This window comes from Monodon monoceros, unplaced genomic scaffold (assembly GCF_005190385.1).
Source record: "Monodon monoceros isolate NGI ecotype Baffin Bay Population unplaced genomic scaffold, NGI_Narwhal_1 Super_Scaffold_16, whole genome shotgun sequence".
In the NCBI taxonomy this organism is placed as follows: domain Eukaryota; kingdom Metazoa; phylum Chordata; class Mammalia; order Artiodactyla; family Monodontidae; genus Monodon; species Monodon monoceros.
In genome coordinates, this window is record NW_021703772.1 from 34,469,658 (window position 1) to 34,488,142 (window position 18,485).

Sequence of the window (18,485 nt, forward strand, 5' to 3'; positions counted from 1 at the left end):
AAAAAAAAAAAAAAAAAAAAAAAAAAAAAAATATGATCTATCCTGGAGAATGTTCCATGAGCACTTGAGAAGAAAGTGTATTCTGTTGTTTTTGGATGGAATGTCCTATAAATATCAATTAAGTCCATCTTGTTTAATATATCATTTAAAGCTTGTGTTTCCTTATTTAGTTTCATTTTGGATGATCTGTCCATTGGTGAAAGTGGGGTGTTAAAGTCCCCTACTATGATTGTGTTACTGTCGATTTCCCCTTTTATGGCTATTAGCATTTTGCCTTATGTATTGAGGTGCTCCTATGTTGGGTGCATAAATATTTACAATTGTTATATCTTCTTCTTGGTTTGATCCCTTGAACATATGTAGTGTCCTTCTTTGTCTCTTGTAATAGTCCTTATTTTAAAGTCTATTTTGTCTGATATGAGAATTGCTACTCCAGCTTTCTTTTGATTTCCATTTGCATGGAATATCTTTTTCCATCCCCTCACTTTCAGTCTGTATGTGTCCCTAGGTCTGAAGTGTGTCCCTTGTAGACAGCATATATATGGGTCTTGTTTTTGTATCCATTCAGCCAGTCTGTGACTTTTGGTTGGAGCATTTAATCCATGTACATTTAAGGTAATTATCATTATGTATGTTCCTATTACCATTTTCTTAATTGTTTTGGGTTTGTTTTTGTAGGTCTTTTCCTTCTCTTGTGTTTTCCTGCCTAGAGAAGTTCCTTTAGCATTTGTTGTAAAGCTGGTTTCGTGGCCCAGCACCATTTAGTAAAGACACTATCCATTCCCTATTTTATATTCTCATATTTGTTTAAATTAATTGACTATATATGCATATGTTTATTTCTCAGCTCTCCATTCTGTTCCATTGATCTCTGTGTTTTTAGGCCTAAAGCTTTGTGATACGGTTTGAAATTAGTAAGTATCATGCCTCCAGGTTTGTCGTTTCTCAAGATTGCTTTGGCTATTCAGGGTCCTTTGTGGTTCCATATAAATTCTAGAGTTGTTTGCTCTATTTCTATGAAAAGTGTCACTAGAATTTTGATAGGCATTGCACTGAATTTGTAGATTGCTTGGGTAGTATGGACATTTTAACAATATTAGTTCTTTCAGTCCTTGAGCGTGGAATATCCTTCTATTTATTTGTGTGTTCTTCAGTTTCTTTCATTGAGGTATTATATGAAAAATCATAAGTGCACAATTAAGAAAATGCTCAGATCTTTCACCTCCTTAGTTAAATTTATTACTAGGTATTTTTTAATTTAATTGTTAATGGGATTGTTTTCTTAATTTCCCTTTCTGATAGTTTGTTATTAGTGTATAGGAAGCAGTTTTTTGGGTTTTTTTTTTTTGGCCACACCATGTGGCTTGTGGGATCTTAGTTCCGCGACCAGAGATTGAACCCACGCCCCCAGTAATGAAAGCATAGAGTCTTAACCAATGGACCACTGGGGGATTCTCTTTTTTTTTTTTAACAATGGACCACTGGGGGATTCTCTTTTTTTTTTTAAAGAAATGCAGTAGATTTTTGTTATTGCTTTTATACCTACAAGTTTACCATATTTGTTTATTCTAACAGTTTCCTGGTGTAGTTTTAAGAGTTTTCTACAGTTGACTCTTGAACAGCAAAGGGGTTAGGGGTGCCAGTTGCACAGTTGAAAATCTGAGTATAACTTTAAAGTCAGCCTTCCATGTCTACGCTTCAACCAACCACAGATTGTGTATTACTGTAGTTGGTATTTATTGAAAAGAATCCACTTATAAGTGGTCTTGTGCAGTTCAAGCCCAAGTTGTTCAAGGGTCACCTGTATTATATATCATGTCATCTGCAAATAGAGACAGTTTCACTTCTTTTTTTCTGATTTGCTAGAACTTCCAGTACAATGTTGGATAAAAGTTGCAAGAGTGGCCATCCTTGTCTTGTTCTTGATCTTAGAGGAAAAGCTTTCCATTTTTCACTGTCGAGTTTGTTGTTGACTGTGGGCTTATCATGTGTAGCCTTCATTATGTTGAGCTACATCCCCTCTGTACCCACTTTTTTGAGAGTTTTTTAATCGTGAGTGGATTTCGAATTTTGTCAAATGCTTTTTCTACATCTATTGATATAATTGTGTGATTTTTATCCTTCATTTTGTTAATATGGTGTATCACGATTGATTAAATTGTAGATGTTGAACCATCCTTGCATCCCAGGGATAAACCCCACTTTACCATGGTATATGATCCTTTTAGTGAATTGTTGAATTTAGTTTGCTAATATTTTGTTGAGGATTTTTGCATTTATGCTATGTTCATCAGGCATATTGGCTTGTAATTTTCTTATAGTGTCCTTGTCTGATTTTTGTATAAGGGGGATGCTGGCCTTGTGATATGAATATGGAAGTGCTCACTCTTGGAAGAATTTGAAGATTGGTGTTATTTCTTTAAATGTTTGGTAGAATTCACCCATGAAGCCATCTGGTCCCAGACTTTTGCTTATTGGGAGGTTTTTGATTACCCATTCAATCTCCTGTGGGTACAGTGATGGGTCTGTTCAGATTTTTATTTCTTCATGATTCAGTCGTGGTAGGTTGTATATTTCTAGGAATTTATCCATTTTCTAGGTTGTCCAGTTTGTTGATGTATAATTGTCCATAGTCCTTTCAGTACTTTTAAAATAGCCAAAATATAAGTAATCATTAAATTGAAGACTAAAAACTGTCAGGTTTTCTGTATGGAACTCTATGTCTTTCTACGTAGTTCATAACCCAGGTTTTCATGAATGCATTAAATAGATCACCCTAAATATCAACACATGATAAAAACCAATTAATATGTAGAGACATGTGTAAAATATTTTATTTTTAGAAAATTTCATGACTTTCTTTTTTTAAATTAATTAATTAATTTATTTATTTATGGCTGTGTTGAGTCTTCATTGCTGTGCACAGGCTTTTCTCTAGTTGTGGCGAGTGGGGGCTACTCTTCGTTGCAGCGGGCTTCTCATTGTGGTGGCTCCTCTTGTTGCAGAGCACGGGCTCTAGGCGCGCGGGCTTCAGTAGTTGTGGCATGCAGCTTCAGTGGTTGTGGCTTGCGGGCTCTAGAGCACAGGCTCAGTGGTTGTGGCACATGGGCTTAGTTGCTCTGCGGCATGTGGGATCTTCCTGGACCAGGGCTCAAACCCATGTCCCTTGCATTGGCAGGTGGATTCTTAACCACTGAGCCTCCAGGGAAGTCCTGTAAAATATTTTAAATGTTAGTACTGAAATCTTCATTTTGTTCTTGTAACCAAGAAATGAAATGATGCACAAATTAACGTGAAAATCTTGTTACAGAACCAAAATAATAGAAGAATAGAAAAGAGGGTTGTTGAAAATTAGAGATAATTTCTAAAGATAGTAAATAATCTGCTTCTCCATAGGTATAATGGACAATGGGACCTTGGCCAGGAAGTCCTTGATGACATCATTTATAGAGCTCAGCTAGAACTCTTTTCTCAACCGTTATTGGTAAGTTGTTATATTTAGTTTTTATTAAACATTCCTGTGCCTGAAAAGGGCACTAGTAGGTTTAAAATTCAATATGTAATATATGAGGCATTTTAAATCATTGAGGGAAAAAGATTTATTCCATAGTAACAATTGGAGAGAAAACAAAATTGGTTTAGATCCTGTCCTCTTACAACATATCAAAATAAAGTTCAGATAAATTAAAGAATTAAATGTCTTAAAATCCTTTAAGAAAGAAGAAAAGTTATAAATATTTACTCAAATTTCTAGAGAAGGAAGGACTTTCTAAGCTTTAGTGATGGTGACACATCACCAAAAAAGGTTGATTTTTTTTTTTCCTTACATAAACATCTGAATTCTAAACCATCAGTTTTTGTTTGTTTGTTTTGTTTTGATTTGTTGGCTGCACCATGCAGCATCTGGAATTTTAGTTCCCTGACCAGGGATTGAACCTATGTCCCCCTGCAATGGAAGTGCGGAGTCTTAACAACTAGACCACCGGATATTCCCTAAACCATCAGTTTTTTAAAACCAAAACTAATATGTGGTACACAAATTGAGAAAAATATTATCAACAGGCATGACAAAAAAGCCAATTAATATTTTGTTCTATATAAAAATTTCATACTCTTCCACAAAATAAATATGTCTCCAAAGGATAAATGATCAATCAAAAAATAAATGTGAACATCCAGTAGCAGAGTAAGGAAGGCATTCTCTATGTTACCAGTAACAGTATGACACAACTCTGATCATCCCTTTGCAGAAGCAGTTTGGTAATGTGTGCGTATTTTCTTTCCCATGTCTAGCAACATTTCCCAAGAAACTACTTAAAAATTTTTTTTAAGTATTGTGAACACTAGATCAATGTTAGTTTAATTGCAAAGGAATCAGAACTCTAAACATTTTACAGCAGAGAATGATTAAGTTATGTTATTTACTTGATGAAGTTATATGTTTGAAACTTCATTTTAAAGGAACATGCTAGCTGTGTTAAGTGGTAAAGCAGTATACAACTATTTTTTAAATCTAGACAGGACAAAGGAAACAAAACAAATGCTAATAGTTGTCTAGGTGATTCAACTGTGGATAGTTTTTATTTCTTTGCAATTTTCTGTGTTTTCTAAGCTTTTTGTAGTATTTTATAATGGTATTTTTAAAATATTATTTATATATTTTTACTTGCAGCAATTTAAGAGTACAATTTTTAAAGCCATTTTCTTCATATCATTTTTTATATCTTAAGCTAAATATAAATTTATTGAAGTAACATTTACATTAATTCTTTCATATTTGAATTTTTTTTCCTCATGTCAGCATCCCTAATTTAACCCTAAAGGTTACTGTAAAGCAAATGGACAGGGAATTCCCTGGTGGTCCAGTGGTTAGGGTTCTGCACTCTCACTGCCGAGGGCCCAGGTTTGACCCCTGGTTGGGGAACTAAGATCCCACAAGCTGCACGGTGCATCCAAAAAGAACACCAAAAAACAAATGGACAACAAGATAAAAAATTATATCATAATAAGACCATGCATGTGAGACTCTTTAAATTCATACTTTTATCCTTGTAAGTCTTATAAATTAACTAGAGGTGGCATTTCCAAGGCAATATAAGTAGAGAGATTAGTAATCTGTAGTTCTAGAATAATCCTTTATTGTTAGGGGTCTCCAAGGGACCCAGTGAGTAACACTCCTTTTCTCTAAAATAGAGCCCGGTGATATAGATAAAATAGTTGGTAGATAGAAAAGCAAGCATCATCTTTATTGCTGATAAAGGCTAGATTGAAAAACTTCACTCCCTACACTTTCATCTGGATGTTGGAACAGCCCACTGGAGAGAAGGTTTGAGTTGGCAGAGCAGGCACAGGTATCCAGGTTGTTGGATTTCACTTGTCCTTTCCAAGTGGAGAGGGAGGGAGCAAACAGTCCTCTAGCTTAAGGTCTTTGCTAGATTAGGACTACCCAATCAGGAAACATGGAGCAGCCAATGGTGATTACTCTCCAGGCACATATCTCACTCTCCTCCATTGAGAACAGAAAGTGGTGGAACAAAATGCCAGACGTGTTTAGGGAAAATTTCTCCTCATGGAAACAAAGCTAATTTTTTTATTATAGATTAAATTTTGCATGTTATTTATCATCTGAATAATCAGAAACTTATTCTAAATTTTCTTATATCAGGGTTCAAATGTTAAAAACACTTTTTCTTTCTTTGGAGTGTTTTTTCTCTTTGAAAGTCAACAACTTCAAGGAATCGATGGGGGTGTGTGACTCGCATTATTTTAAATGAATTCTCATTTTAAAGCCTGCCTAAAAGAATATACACCAGTGGAGATAGACATTTCTGACACATTATGCTTGTATATTTTATAATAGATGTTTTAAGTACATATTTTTAAAAGTAGGGAAACATGAAGTGTAAAATAAGCATAAATTGTATATTGGGTATAAATATATATAGACTTATGTTATCATTTTAGGTTGCCAATGCCATGAAAAACTCATTACCATTTGATGCTCCTGATTCTTCACAAGAAGGCCAGAAAGTACTTAAAGTCGAAGTCACTCCAACAGTGCCGAGGATTTCTCGGACTGCGATTACAACAGCTTCAATCCGTCGCCATAGATGGAGGAGAGAAGGTGAGTACGAAACCCCTACAGCCCACTCATGGATTAAAGTAAGTTTTTACAGACTATATTAGCACATGATATTATAGTACTTTATGTAATTACAGTAAAATTGTTTAGTTGTTAAAAATAGCACTAGAAAATGGTTTAAATACCTGAATTCATTTTAATATAAATATGTATATATATTTTATAAAGCAGAAAGATGTTATTTAGACTGCTCTATGAATGTTAAAACAGAAAATAAGATCAAGTTAATTTTTGTCTTTTTTTGAACTAGTAATAACAATAGGAAAGAAATTTCTGTAAGCCTGTTACCATACTGGGAAAAAAGGTGCCTGTATGAGAATTGTGGGAGAAAACTATATAACTGGCCAAACTAATGGTATAATACAGCCATCCATAAAAGAATTGATTTTTATCTTTCTTTTTCTTTTCATATAAGTGCTGAGTCCAGCAGTATTTCATAGGCGTATGGTACTTGAATAGTCAAGCTGTCTTGCCTAAGAGATATTAATTGCCGTTTTAATGATCTCTATTTTTCTCTCCTATTCATTTGCAAACCTCACATTATTCATCTGCTACCTTATGTGTGTGCATGCTGTGCACACACATGTAACTATATAAGTAATGTTTGCGTTTATATCATATCCATATATACATTCTCTTATCTGCCTGGGTCAAAATGCTCAGAAAAGAATAGAGCAGCACAAAAGCACTAAAATTTTATATGTTGAATCCCAGATGGCTTTGACTTCTCAAACGAGGCTGACTCGAGTATTCCTGGCTCCCCGATCCAACACGGCTCCACTGACCTAGGGATCAAACGTGTGCAAGAGGGGGAGGTGCTGGTGCGCAGGACTCCTGAGCACGGCTCACCGGAGCCCAACTCAGCAGCAGCCACAACAGAGGGTAGGACAGAGATGAGGAGGCAAAAGTCAGTGAGGCAGTTGCTGGAGAAGGATCCTGGCTCTCTGTCCCCAAGCAGAACATCTTTCCATTCTAGTGTGTGTTTCCACTACCCCAGGGTATATTAGCTCCTCCTTGCAAAGTGCACCCCCCCCCATATGGCTAGCACCAGGTCAGGTACAATCTTTAGTTACCATTTGTGCTGGCCTGGAGTCTGCATCCCTGTGTAATTAAAGAACAGCTTGGCATGGCTACTAACAAGGGAGAGGCCTGTCTCCAAAAGGTCTGCAAATGCTTGGGATTTTTTCATTACTGAGCATGTTTATTCTAACATCAGGAAAGGAAAAATGCACCCAATGGACATGAGCCTTATTAGTCAGTATGCATCAATTTCATTTATATAGTAATGTATTCTTTTGAAAATATGTGAGGAGAGTTGTAAAGCACTAACAAATTATCTTTGAGAAACTGGACTAAAGTGGAGCCAGCTGATTTGTCTCTAGTCCCAGGGTGGTCAATTAACAAGAATTTCTTATCTCTTTGACAGAATAAACAAGTATTGATTGGCTTTTTATAATCGTTGAGTCAGGTTGCCTGGGTCTAACTAGTGAACTACTGACATCTTTCCTCTATAAATGTGCTGTCCTGGTGCACACTACATTTTATCATTTATTGTAAATAATGATTGCCTTATAAAGCTCCCAAACAGAATTGAAATGTATTATTTAGAGGTTATAAATCCTAGCAGATCCTTTTTTCTACAGTGTGGGTATCTCAAATGAGAATTTTTTTTACCCCTCCCCTGCCACCACACCCATGACCACTATCTGGAAAAGAATACTTCTCTCTGATAGGAAAGTATTTATTCGCAGTTTTACATGTGATGCCATAGAAACTGGTTTTGTGAAAGAGGGAACTGTGGCCTGATAGTTTTTCATTATTTAATATATTGCTGCTGTGGAAGCTATACACTAATTTATGAAATATAGCAAGAAGTTTTAAAATAGGTTACATATTTTTACTTATTTTAAAGACCAAACATACGTGAAGCAGTTACCTTCTACCTTAGGGAAATCTCTTGCTTTTTGATGCATTAGAAATTTGAGCATGCTCAGTAAGAATCTAAATCTACCCTCTGTTTCCTTGCCCATTTGCCCAGATTGGCCTTACTTCATTTAACATTGTTGCATGTGCATGATCTAGGGACACAAAGAAGTTGGTGCTATGAGAAGAATCGTGTGAAAGACGCAGCCTTCCCTTTTCGTTCTTCTGTATCTTTTTATGTTATCCCTGGGAGTCAGTTTTATCTTGTATAATGCATAAAAATAAGTATATGAATAGATGTCGAATTCAGAGTTGGCCTAAATTGAACAACAGTCTATTTCTCCACATTCTTGATGCCTAAATGAGACACTTGACGTGTATCTACTACCATTGTTAGAATATTGGAGTATTTGTGCTAAACGGAAGTACATTAACACTTGATGAAATTCTAAAAAGTATGGGATTAGGTAGAAACATTTCTTCCTGTTAATCATAAGTCATACACTTTGAAAAAGAAATCAAAATAGAATTCCTTTAAAATATCCTATTAAATGTTAAAACATCCTATGTTAATATCTCCTATTACTGGTAAAATTTCACTTTGTGAGGGTGGGGTGTAGCCACAAAGAAAGAGGAATGAGTCCCTTTGGTGTGTTTGAAATTTCTCAAATTATTTTCCCTTTTAATCTAGCTTAATTGTAGCTTTAAATCAATATTAGTAAAAGCTAATTTATAAGGAAAGGCAGACATAAATAGAAAAGTTCATTAAAAATCATTTTTGGTTGCCTCATCTTTGGATCATGAATAGTATTATCACCCAGGGGGAAAATTAGAAAGGAAAAAAGTTGTTAGACACAATTGCCTTTTTATTCCTTGAGGTTTTTTAAACAGAAATATGGAAATTGCTAAAACCTATGAAAAGTTTTGGTAATTCTGAAGTCTTCTGGAGCTTTTGGATTAGCATCAATAATTGGTCTTCTAAAAGAAAAAGAAGGGAATTCCCTGGTGGTCCAGTGGTTAGGACTCAGTGCTCTCACTGCCGAGGGCCCAATTTCAGTCCCTGGACAGGGAACTAAAATCCCACAAGCTGTGTGGCACAGCCAAAAAAAGAAAGAAAGAAAAAAGAAAAAGAAAACATGTTTTCTAATGGTTTTAAATAGTTTTACAGTTAAAGTTGTATTTATTATATGTTGAAATTGAAGGGAGAATATGAGCCCATCACCTACCTTTATCCCGATTGTGAAGTAACATTTTATTTTGTGACTTTTAAAAGCTGAATTTAAAGTTATTACTAAACTGAGGACAACGCTTATGATTAAAGTATATTCAGTGTTCCAGTATACTGAAATAGCATTTCTTAGTATATAAAATATCAGTAGATTCTCTTGCATGGTGGTTTTTATGTTATCATCATCTCTTTATGGCCATATTGCTTGGGCATCAGATCTGCATGTGGCAAGATTCAGAAGCTAGCACTAAGTCTCTCAGTCTCCTTTCCTAACCATATATATACCCAATGATACATTTCTGTTCACTCCTAGTTTTATATTACTGATATTAATTCTGAACCAGTAACTGTCTTTTCTTGGGCATTGTGGAGTTCTTTAGAGTAATTGTAAATAAATTGCTAAGATGATGTCATATAAAGTTTTTGTTTTGCTGTATATTATATACGGTTCTTTTGAAGAAGGGGTTGAGAGAAGTGGTGTCAGCTGCATTTTCATATGGCTTTGCATGATGAATAAAGATTGTTAAACTGCTGGATATAACAAGATGCCTTTTGCTTTAAGGATAGCCTAGTTCATTCTTCTTTTGAAGCAAAGAAATAACTAATCCATATGAGAAAACATTTTTATTTTTTTCAGGTACTGTGTTAAATAAAGATTGTGTTTAAGTATTTCATGTATATTTTACTTAGGTAATTTGTATCTCAAAGTCATGTTTTTTCAGATTTTTTTCCTAACATTTTACCTTAACTATAATATTGATATCTGTATGTAGATTCAGATTTAACTTTCTTACAGTCTGGTAAACATATTTAAAAGGTAGCAAACTGCTATCAGTTTTTGAAAGAAACAAATGTTCTACTTTCTAAGAGAATGTTGATCATACTTTCAGTAAGAGAATTGGGCTTTCTGGAAACCCCAAGCTAAATATATTATATATGCTTCCTTTCTTACAAAATCCCAAGATAAGGATTCTTTCATTAACTGCAGTTTCTGCATGAAACGTAATGAGACACTATAGTATTTTGTGATCCCGACAATAATATATCTCAGTACTAAAAATATTATAGAAATACATCATATAAAAATTATTGTATATATTATTTATATATTATAAAATAGTAAAAATTCTTCCTCAGTATCCCTGCTGGTTCCCTACCCTTGCTCTCTGATAATCAAATATTTTCACATTAATCGATCAAGAAAATATGGAAACCAGTGAGTAGAGATTTTCATAAGACAAAATGTGAATATGAAGTTACTGGAAGCAATCTAGAGTTTTTAGTTTAGAGTTAGAAAATGTACTAGTTCCATGTTAAAGGTTTTAAAGCCATTTAGAAGCACTTAGCTGTTGAATAAATATAAAATTTCATTGTAGTTAAAAAGGGTTTGGGGATGAGTTTTTGACATTATTCTGTGTGACTGAAATTAGAAGGGGGTCTCATTTGTAAGTTCTATTTTATGATAGGTTAAGGAAGATATGAGGAAAAATTTTTGTTTTTTTAAATAGATATGGTCACCTCAAATTGACCAAGTGTATCATAAAGATTTATGTAACAAAATGTTGTATTTTACCTTAAGTTGTTTTGTGTGTCTAAATATTGATAGTATGCTAGGTTTGTTTGTGGATAGTTTTACAAAAGCTAGCCTAATTAAAGCTAAATGAATAGAATTCTAGATTAAGGTTTCTTCCCCTAAATTATTTAGGGGAAGTGTTGATAGCAAGGGCCATTGCTGACCTATAGCAAACATTACCTAGGAGATAAGGTCAGTTGAGTTGTTATTCACAGCTGCTTCTTATTTAATTTAGCTATTGCTGAGTCTGTCTGATTTGTTTTTTAGGTGCTGAGGGTGTAAATGGAGGAGAGGAGTCGGTAAACCTGAATGATGCAGATGAAGGATTTTCATCAGGGGCTTCCCTCAGCAGCCAGCCAGTTGGGACCAAACCATCCTCCTCTTCTCAGAGGGGAAACTTAAGGAAAGTAGCAACTGGGCGTTCAGCCAAGGATAAAGAAACAACTTCTGCTATCAAATCCAGTGAGAGCCCTCGAGATTCAGTAGTTCGCAGGCAGTATGTACAGCAACCAACTGATCTTAGTGTAGATTCAATTGAGCTGACGCCGATGAAGAAACACCTGAGCCTGCCTGCTGGCCAGGTGGTGCCAAAAACTAATAGTATAAATCTAATCCGGACAGCCAGTGCTTCCTCAAGTAAATCGTTTGACTATGTAAATGGCAGTCAAGCAAGTACCAGCATTGGGGTTGGCACTGAGGGTGTTACTAATTTAGCAGCTAACAATGCTAATCGATATTCAACTGTCAGTCTGCAGGAAGACCGGCTAGGTCAAGCTGGAGAAGGTAAAGAGCTCCTCAGCCCAGGGGCTCCCTTAACCAAGCAGTCTCGATCCCCAAGTTTCAATATGCAGCTAATATCCCAGGTGTAGTCTTGACATCCTCTCTCATCTTTCTGCTTACCTTCTAAACTGAACATTTCATGTGCAAGAAGACACTTCATCCCACTTGTGAAAATATTGGTCATCATAAACAGATTTGATTTAGTTTAGGTATCTTCATACTGTATTTTGTATGGAAACAGCAATAAGGTTTTGTTTTCCCTCCTTCCTATATCTTCTCTTCACCTATTCCTTGTAAATGTGTTTGTGAAGCAGTAGAAAATGTTTGTGTTTTCCACACCTTCCTTTCTCCTTGGGTGAAGTGCAATCCATCGTAGGCTGATCGGTCCCATTTCAACACTGTGAGACTGAGGTTATGTTAGAGGAAATGGTGTATATGATCCCTATGAATGATTCTTCAGCTTTTGTTTAAAAAAAAAAAAACGGGTTTGTTCTCATAATCTATGAAGATTACTGGGTCATATTTTTTCTCTCTTAACCAGGAGTGCCTCAGAGATTCTGCTATGACTTTGGACTTCTCTGAGTCTGTGCAATTATTTTCTTGAGAAGCATGGGGAAAGGTGGTAGACTGCTGCACTTTTTCATTAAAACAAGGGTGGCTCTTTTTTCCCCCATCTCCTTTATCTCGAGGACACAATGTTCAATTACTGAGGCATTTAAATCATTTAAATCAAGTTGTAGCCACCTCTGTTGGAGGACAGGGCTCTAAGTTGATTGTGTAATAGATAATGCACTTTCTCAATGGCTCTATAGTCATTATTAACATGTCTTCCCTCCTCCCCACAAGGACATAAGGTCATTTCTGTCCTTCAGGTTTGAACAGCTAATAAATCAGAGAATCCAAGGGGCATGTTCTATTTCCCAGGAATGATTGACACTTTGGTGCTGGGGTTTTATGGGGGGAGGGGGTAGTTTTTGTTTAGCTTGTGTGGGATTGTGTGTGAGGGGAAGTTTTGATTGTTTTTTTTCTTTTCCTTTGTGAGCTGTTGATGACTGAAGTAGAACAGGTATGTCTTCAGGTAAAGAGAGGGATTTCTCAACCCACTTTCTGTGATGTCAGACTATTGGAGAAACCCTTTCAGCTGCTTTCTAGATGTACCTAAATTCAGTCAGATATTTTGGATTAAGAAACCTGAAGTCCTGATAGATCATATACTCCAAGGAAATACATCAGGGACAGATAATTGGCTGAAAACACTGACGCTTCAATGTGACGCATTTTTATAGAACATTTCTACCAGGGGGTACTGACTTGATTTCTCCTAAAAGGACCACACTGCCTTTGTGTTTAATGTAATGCAATTTGTGTACCTTCTAATCATATATTTGCAAAAGTTTCTCATTTTTATAAAAAATCATGCCAGTAAGCTAGATGTTGAATGTATGTAAGTAGCATTTGGTAACTGTGCTAAGAGGTTACAAAAGTGCATTATTGGTTTAAAAAAATTTTTTTTTTAGTTCTGATTTGGTTGGATAAGGCTTCTTTATGACCTCTTCTGGGTCTCAGGCTCTAATGCTTGATTGAAATAGAAGAAAATATATTGGTTTTTGAAAATCAGTGTATTGTGACTTGAACTGCTATACATTCTTCCACACAGTATGTCAGAGTGATTAGTGCTTTGTACATTTAGACATTTTTATTTTATTGTTCTGAAAGAAAAATATACTGAATTTATAGAAAGCAAGTATTCTCCTAATTAACAAAGTTTAAAATATTATCTCTACTGATTAAAATTACAATCGATTTTGATAAATAAAATAACCAGAAAAATGCCTCTTGTTTTTTTCACACCTAAAAATCTACCCATCCCCCCGGCCTTTTATTGTAAGAGGTTTTTGTAAGGGACTTTCTGTTAGAATCTTTATAAGAACAGTGAGATGCTTGTTTGAGTTTGGTGGTGTGTAATATTTTTCAGCTCACATGAAAATGGAAAACTAGAACCTGAACTATTACCTACAACATTGCCAAAGTCCGGGAGAAAGCTAAAAGTTGATAAACAGAGATTTGTTGATTGTGTATATATATATGTGTGTGTGTGTGTATAGTGTGTATATGTATAAATCACAAAGAATATTTTAGATATCCCTTACTTCTTTTAATTTAAGGGATGTCAGATAAACGAATTAAAAGCAACAAAATAAATGAGGTGTAAAGGTCTGTAATATACAGAGTTTCAGGTGTGAAAGGAAAAGAGCATTGTACTTACCAGGGGGTGAGATCTTGGCCATGGCTGGAGATCAGTCACTTTATGGCAGAAATGTCTGGTTGATTTAAGAGACTGAAGGGTTGTTTTTAATTCAACACATTGTGCATTTATTGGCATCTAAATCTAGCATGATTTTAGTTAAAGCACAAAAAAATACCAAATAATACCAAATTACAACAAAGGCTATAATAAATATAATAAGCTCTCCCTCTGGTTTGTTAGAAATCTTATATTATACCTGAAAAGTTGGTTCTGAAAAACTTTCACCTTAGAGAATTTCATTTATTTCTATGTGTATTCGTATATATTTTGTACATATACATAGCTGTTAATATTTCATGATCCTCTAACTTGTGTTCCATTCTTTTAAGTGATATAATTTGGCCCCAAAGAAGAAACATTTCATTTAGTTCAAATTTTGCATTCGGGGTCTTAGAACAGATTTCCTGTGCAAGATATAGTTAAAATGGAATGAGTCAGTCATAAACCATAGTCACATTTTCTAAGAGATTTTTGATATTCATTTGCATTATTTATTGGCATTTAATGTAAAATAGTTTTCAGATATACAGCTGTTACAAATATATGCCAGCAATATTCACGCTTTTTCCTTTAACAACCTTTTGTTTCTATACTTCCTAATTTCCATTTTAAAAAGTTCTTCCATTTATGGACAAGCTAGTTAGGGAGAAAATACTTGTTTTCTATAAAAAAAAAATTTGATTGATGCCATCTATGCCAGGTTTGATTAAAAAATACAAAGAAATATCTGAAAGCTTTGGGAACTCTTCCCTATGACATTAATTTGAAATCATGTTACTAGAACATTTACGTGTTCTAGAACAAACCAAGTGTAAAGTGAAAGCTACCTTGGAAGTAAGATTTTTAAATATAAAAATATTTTGAGAATCTGGAGGGGGTTGATGGTTCTAATTTGAAATCCTGACCCCTACCACCATTCTTACCCTCCTGATGACGCTCCTGTGCCTGTTTATTATAGAATCAGAATTTTTGTGCTAAAGAGCCTGTAGAGATAATCTAGCCAGTCTCCCAGCACCCACCCCTCCATATCCATCCTCAGGAAACTGAGGCTCAGAAAGGTTGTAATGTGATCAGAGTCACATAACTAAGAAGCAGAGCCAGAATTAAACTCCTGTCTCCCGTTGAATGCGTATTAACACCCCACTGCCTCCTTTTACTTGTCCTATGGTAAATGTAACACTCTCCACTTCTGTAGCTTCTTTACAGTTCTGGTCTAGTAGTTGGTGAATACAGCATGTGAAGAAAGGTACTAAATCCAGAAAAAAATGTAGAGTAGTAAACATAGATGGGGAAGTGTTGGAAATGTAGGTATCTATACCACAGATATAAGGATAGATACATTTTTCTTATTCTAATTTATGCCTTACTATTTTCTGCCACATAGCAGTTGAATGCTGCCATTTTATAGTTGATTATATTTCTGGGGATTTATTTAAATGCAAAAATAAACCCAATGAAATGACTTTGATCAGTGTTTCTAGCTGTCTTAAGTAATTTTTGAATCAGCCAGCTTTCACAGTCACCTAGATGGCAAGTTAATTGTATTGCACAGTGGAGTATTACAAAGTAAAGATTAAATAAATTTGATTCCACAATTTCTAATGTAAAGAGGTTGGACCTTATTTGTGCCCAGAGCAGATAGATAACAGCAATATTTCCTTATGTAATTGAAAAAGGTATATAATGTGAAGCTTACGGTTCCATAACAGAATGGTGACCATGTCATTTAAAGTGTATATACAGGATAAAATATCTTAGTTGCAGTAGTCTCAGCTATATAAGCTCAGTATTTCCAACCTACATTCTCAAACTCCACTTAGTAGTTTTAAAGTAATTGTAATTATTTATTAGACACTGGAATACTGAGAATAACTTCTTTCAGATTGTTTTGTTTGCACTATTTTTGTGACTATTTTAATGAAGTGGGGTGTTTTTGCTGCCTCACTTGGATAGGTTAGTATGGGTCCATTTTTTGAGTACTTTAGTTGTTGACAATCAGTTGTCTCATTTACTTCTCTGCATATTCATTTGTAACTAAAAACACTAGTATCTGTCTTTAGTGGGTAGTACACTATTTATACAAACACTGGCAAGGAAGATCTCTCCATTTCTGATCTTAGATTACAAAGTGAGGTTTATGGTTTTGTTTTTTTTTAAATCAGTATTCAGTTACATACTTGTTTTTAAGTTTAAAAATGTTTAAAGGCCATGCCAGTGGTCAGAAAATCTACAAGAATTTCAGAGCAACTTTTCTATACTATGGCTATGTTAAACAGTCTGAACCTGAGACTTTTTATCTTTCAAGTTGAATGAATTGTCATGTTTCAAACCACGAAGTCGGTTGAGACACTTATTTGTAATACTTTAATTTTTTTAAAGTGCTTTTTAGAAACAAATTGTTTGAAAACCAATTAGAAATAATTGATAGCTTAAACTCTAAATATTAGAATATTTGCCAGATTATAAGAAGATGAAATGCAGTGTAAAACTGTTAACATGCTAAAAAAAAATCATGAGTCACCAGATTGCTACAACTTTCCATTGCCAAGGTGGTCATGTTGATAAATGTAAGACATAAATTTTAGTATTACCTGCGTTGTGTACCTAATGGGTATATCATATTGGCACTGAACATACATAGGAAATATTATTCAAAGAGTCAACCAATGTGCACTTAAACTATATTAGATTTTTGGCGGTGCCAGAAATTTGTGTGGTGATCTCAACCCATTAGAATTAGAGGAGTCATATCATCCAACCTTCCCCTGCCCATGTAGGTACATTCCTTCTGAACCTGACCACACAACCACAAAATTTTGGTTAACTTCAATCTCTTCAGTATTTTTGTAGTCTTTGCCATTAGTCACATGAGAAATACACACAAGAGCAAACAGTTCAGGATAGACATTAGCAGAAAGCTGGGAATGATGTGAAATAACTGGCAGCATAGTACAGATATGTAAGTTCTATGTTTTGTTTCTGGATTTTAAGAAATTGTTTACAAATTAAGTCACATTCGGATGTCTGCTATTATGCTATTCTGTTTAATATAGATTTTACCCCCAAAATTAGAACTAGGTGTAGCTTAAAGTATAAATGAGTCTTTTTTTCATAATTGCATACCTGGAGGTAGGTTTAGTAAAGAAAGTCTTTTGTTTTCAAAGAAAATGAAGTTAATTGGACCATCCATCCCCAACTACAGAATTGATATCAATCTGGTTTGCTGTATTTGAGTGTCAAAAGTGCCATGTCAATTATATCAGAGGAAGTTCTTCACATCTTCGTAAATTACAAAATTTACCAAAGAAAATGTATTAACCAAATATAAATTTCGGAGTACCTAACTGTTAAGGAATGAGGCCCCATTAACATAAAGGATTGATTTCTAGCCCTGGGGGAAATGTCCTTCCATCTGGAACAGATATACAGTACTTACAAGATTCCATTTGAGGTTTTCTTATCATGTTGGTAAAATGTCAACATTTATACTTCCAGCAAAAGTACCAGTGAAAGGTTAAGTCCAAATATTATTTCTTATGGCACATTTTCATGTCTCCTTAACTCAGACTGAGGATTCTGCTCATCAGTATTAAATAAAAGGGGGAGGGAGGAATTCCTAAAATTGGCATATTGTATGATATTGTGACTTTTAAAAAATAAAATTGGGTAAATTATGGAAATGTATCTTTTTAAATGGGCAATGTCAATTATATCTAGTAAATATGATATTGGCTAAAACAGTATGTTTACATATTTATGTACATGATCACTCTGGGTATTTTTTTTTTCTTTGCAGAAAAACAGGATTGGGTTCAGAAAGCTGAAACACTCATTTTTAAATGTATAGCTTAATAAGAACTAATGGATTTACTTAAACTATTAAATAATGATTTTTTGGGAAAATATAAAACAGTATATTAACTGATGTTCCAAACAGGCTATATGTATTATTTTTTTCATATCAGGTGGTAGTTAAAAAGTAATGAATGTGTTGACCAGCTATCTTAGAAAAGAAGATTGGCTTTCTAACAGTTACTAATATAGGTTTTTGTGGGTTTTTTTAAGTTTTATCATCCAAACTGAATTGAGAGATATGTTCAATATTCTTTGTTGGTTTTAAAATATTTGTAATAAGTTCATTAACTACAGTGGATTCTTATTCTAAAAATTATGCTGGCTTTACATTCAGTTTAACTGGTTAAGTGAAACAGTTTTTATGGTGCAGATTATTTCCCCACTTTCTCATAATAATTTGGCTTTCCTGAGCTACAATTTCTGAAAAGTTTTTACTGCTGTAACATTAGGTAGTCTGATCTCTGTCACAATGGACAAGTATACAGGAAATATCCCACTTGCACATGTTTGCTTCATAAAAGGATATAGATTGTATAGGTCAGCTCTTGCATTTTTGTTTGTCTTTTAACGAGCATCAACCTATTGCTTGGTATAAACTTCTCAAGTATTCAGAGAATAGTGCTGGTTAAAATTTAAATAGGCTAGGCATGAAGAAAATATGATCTCTGTTGACTGA

The 18,485-nt window shown here is 34.5% G+C and overlaps 1 protein-coding gene across 5 annotated transcripts in view; it reads left to right on the top strand.

Moving 5' to 3' along the window:
• Positions 1–14,168, top strand: part of FAM126B (family with sequence similarity 126 member B) — a 66,516-nt gene extending 52,348 nt beyond the window's left edge. For 3 of the 5 annotated variants that reach the window (XM_029225796.1, XM_029225793.1, XM_029225795.1), the window contains 3 exons: positions 3,397–3,484; positions 5,965–6,124; positions 11,134–13,927. In XM_029225796.1, coding sequence (XP_029081629.1) covers positions 3,397–3,484; positions 5,965–6,124; positions 11,134–11,735 — 850 coding nt within the window. In that variant the 3' untranslated portion in view covers positions 11,736–13,927. Of the gene's footprint in view, positions 1–3,396; positions 3,485–5,964; positions 6,125–6,856; positions 8,335–11,133 lie in introns of those variants that run through there. The other 2 variants (XM_029225798.1, XM_029225797.1) reach the window with 2 other exon arrangements.
• The last annotated feature ends 4,317 nt before the right edge of the window (positions 14,169–18,485 follow it).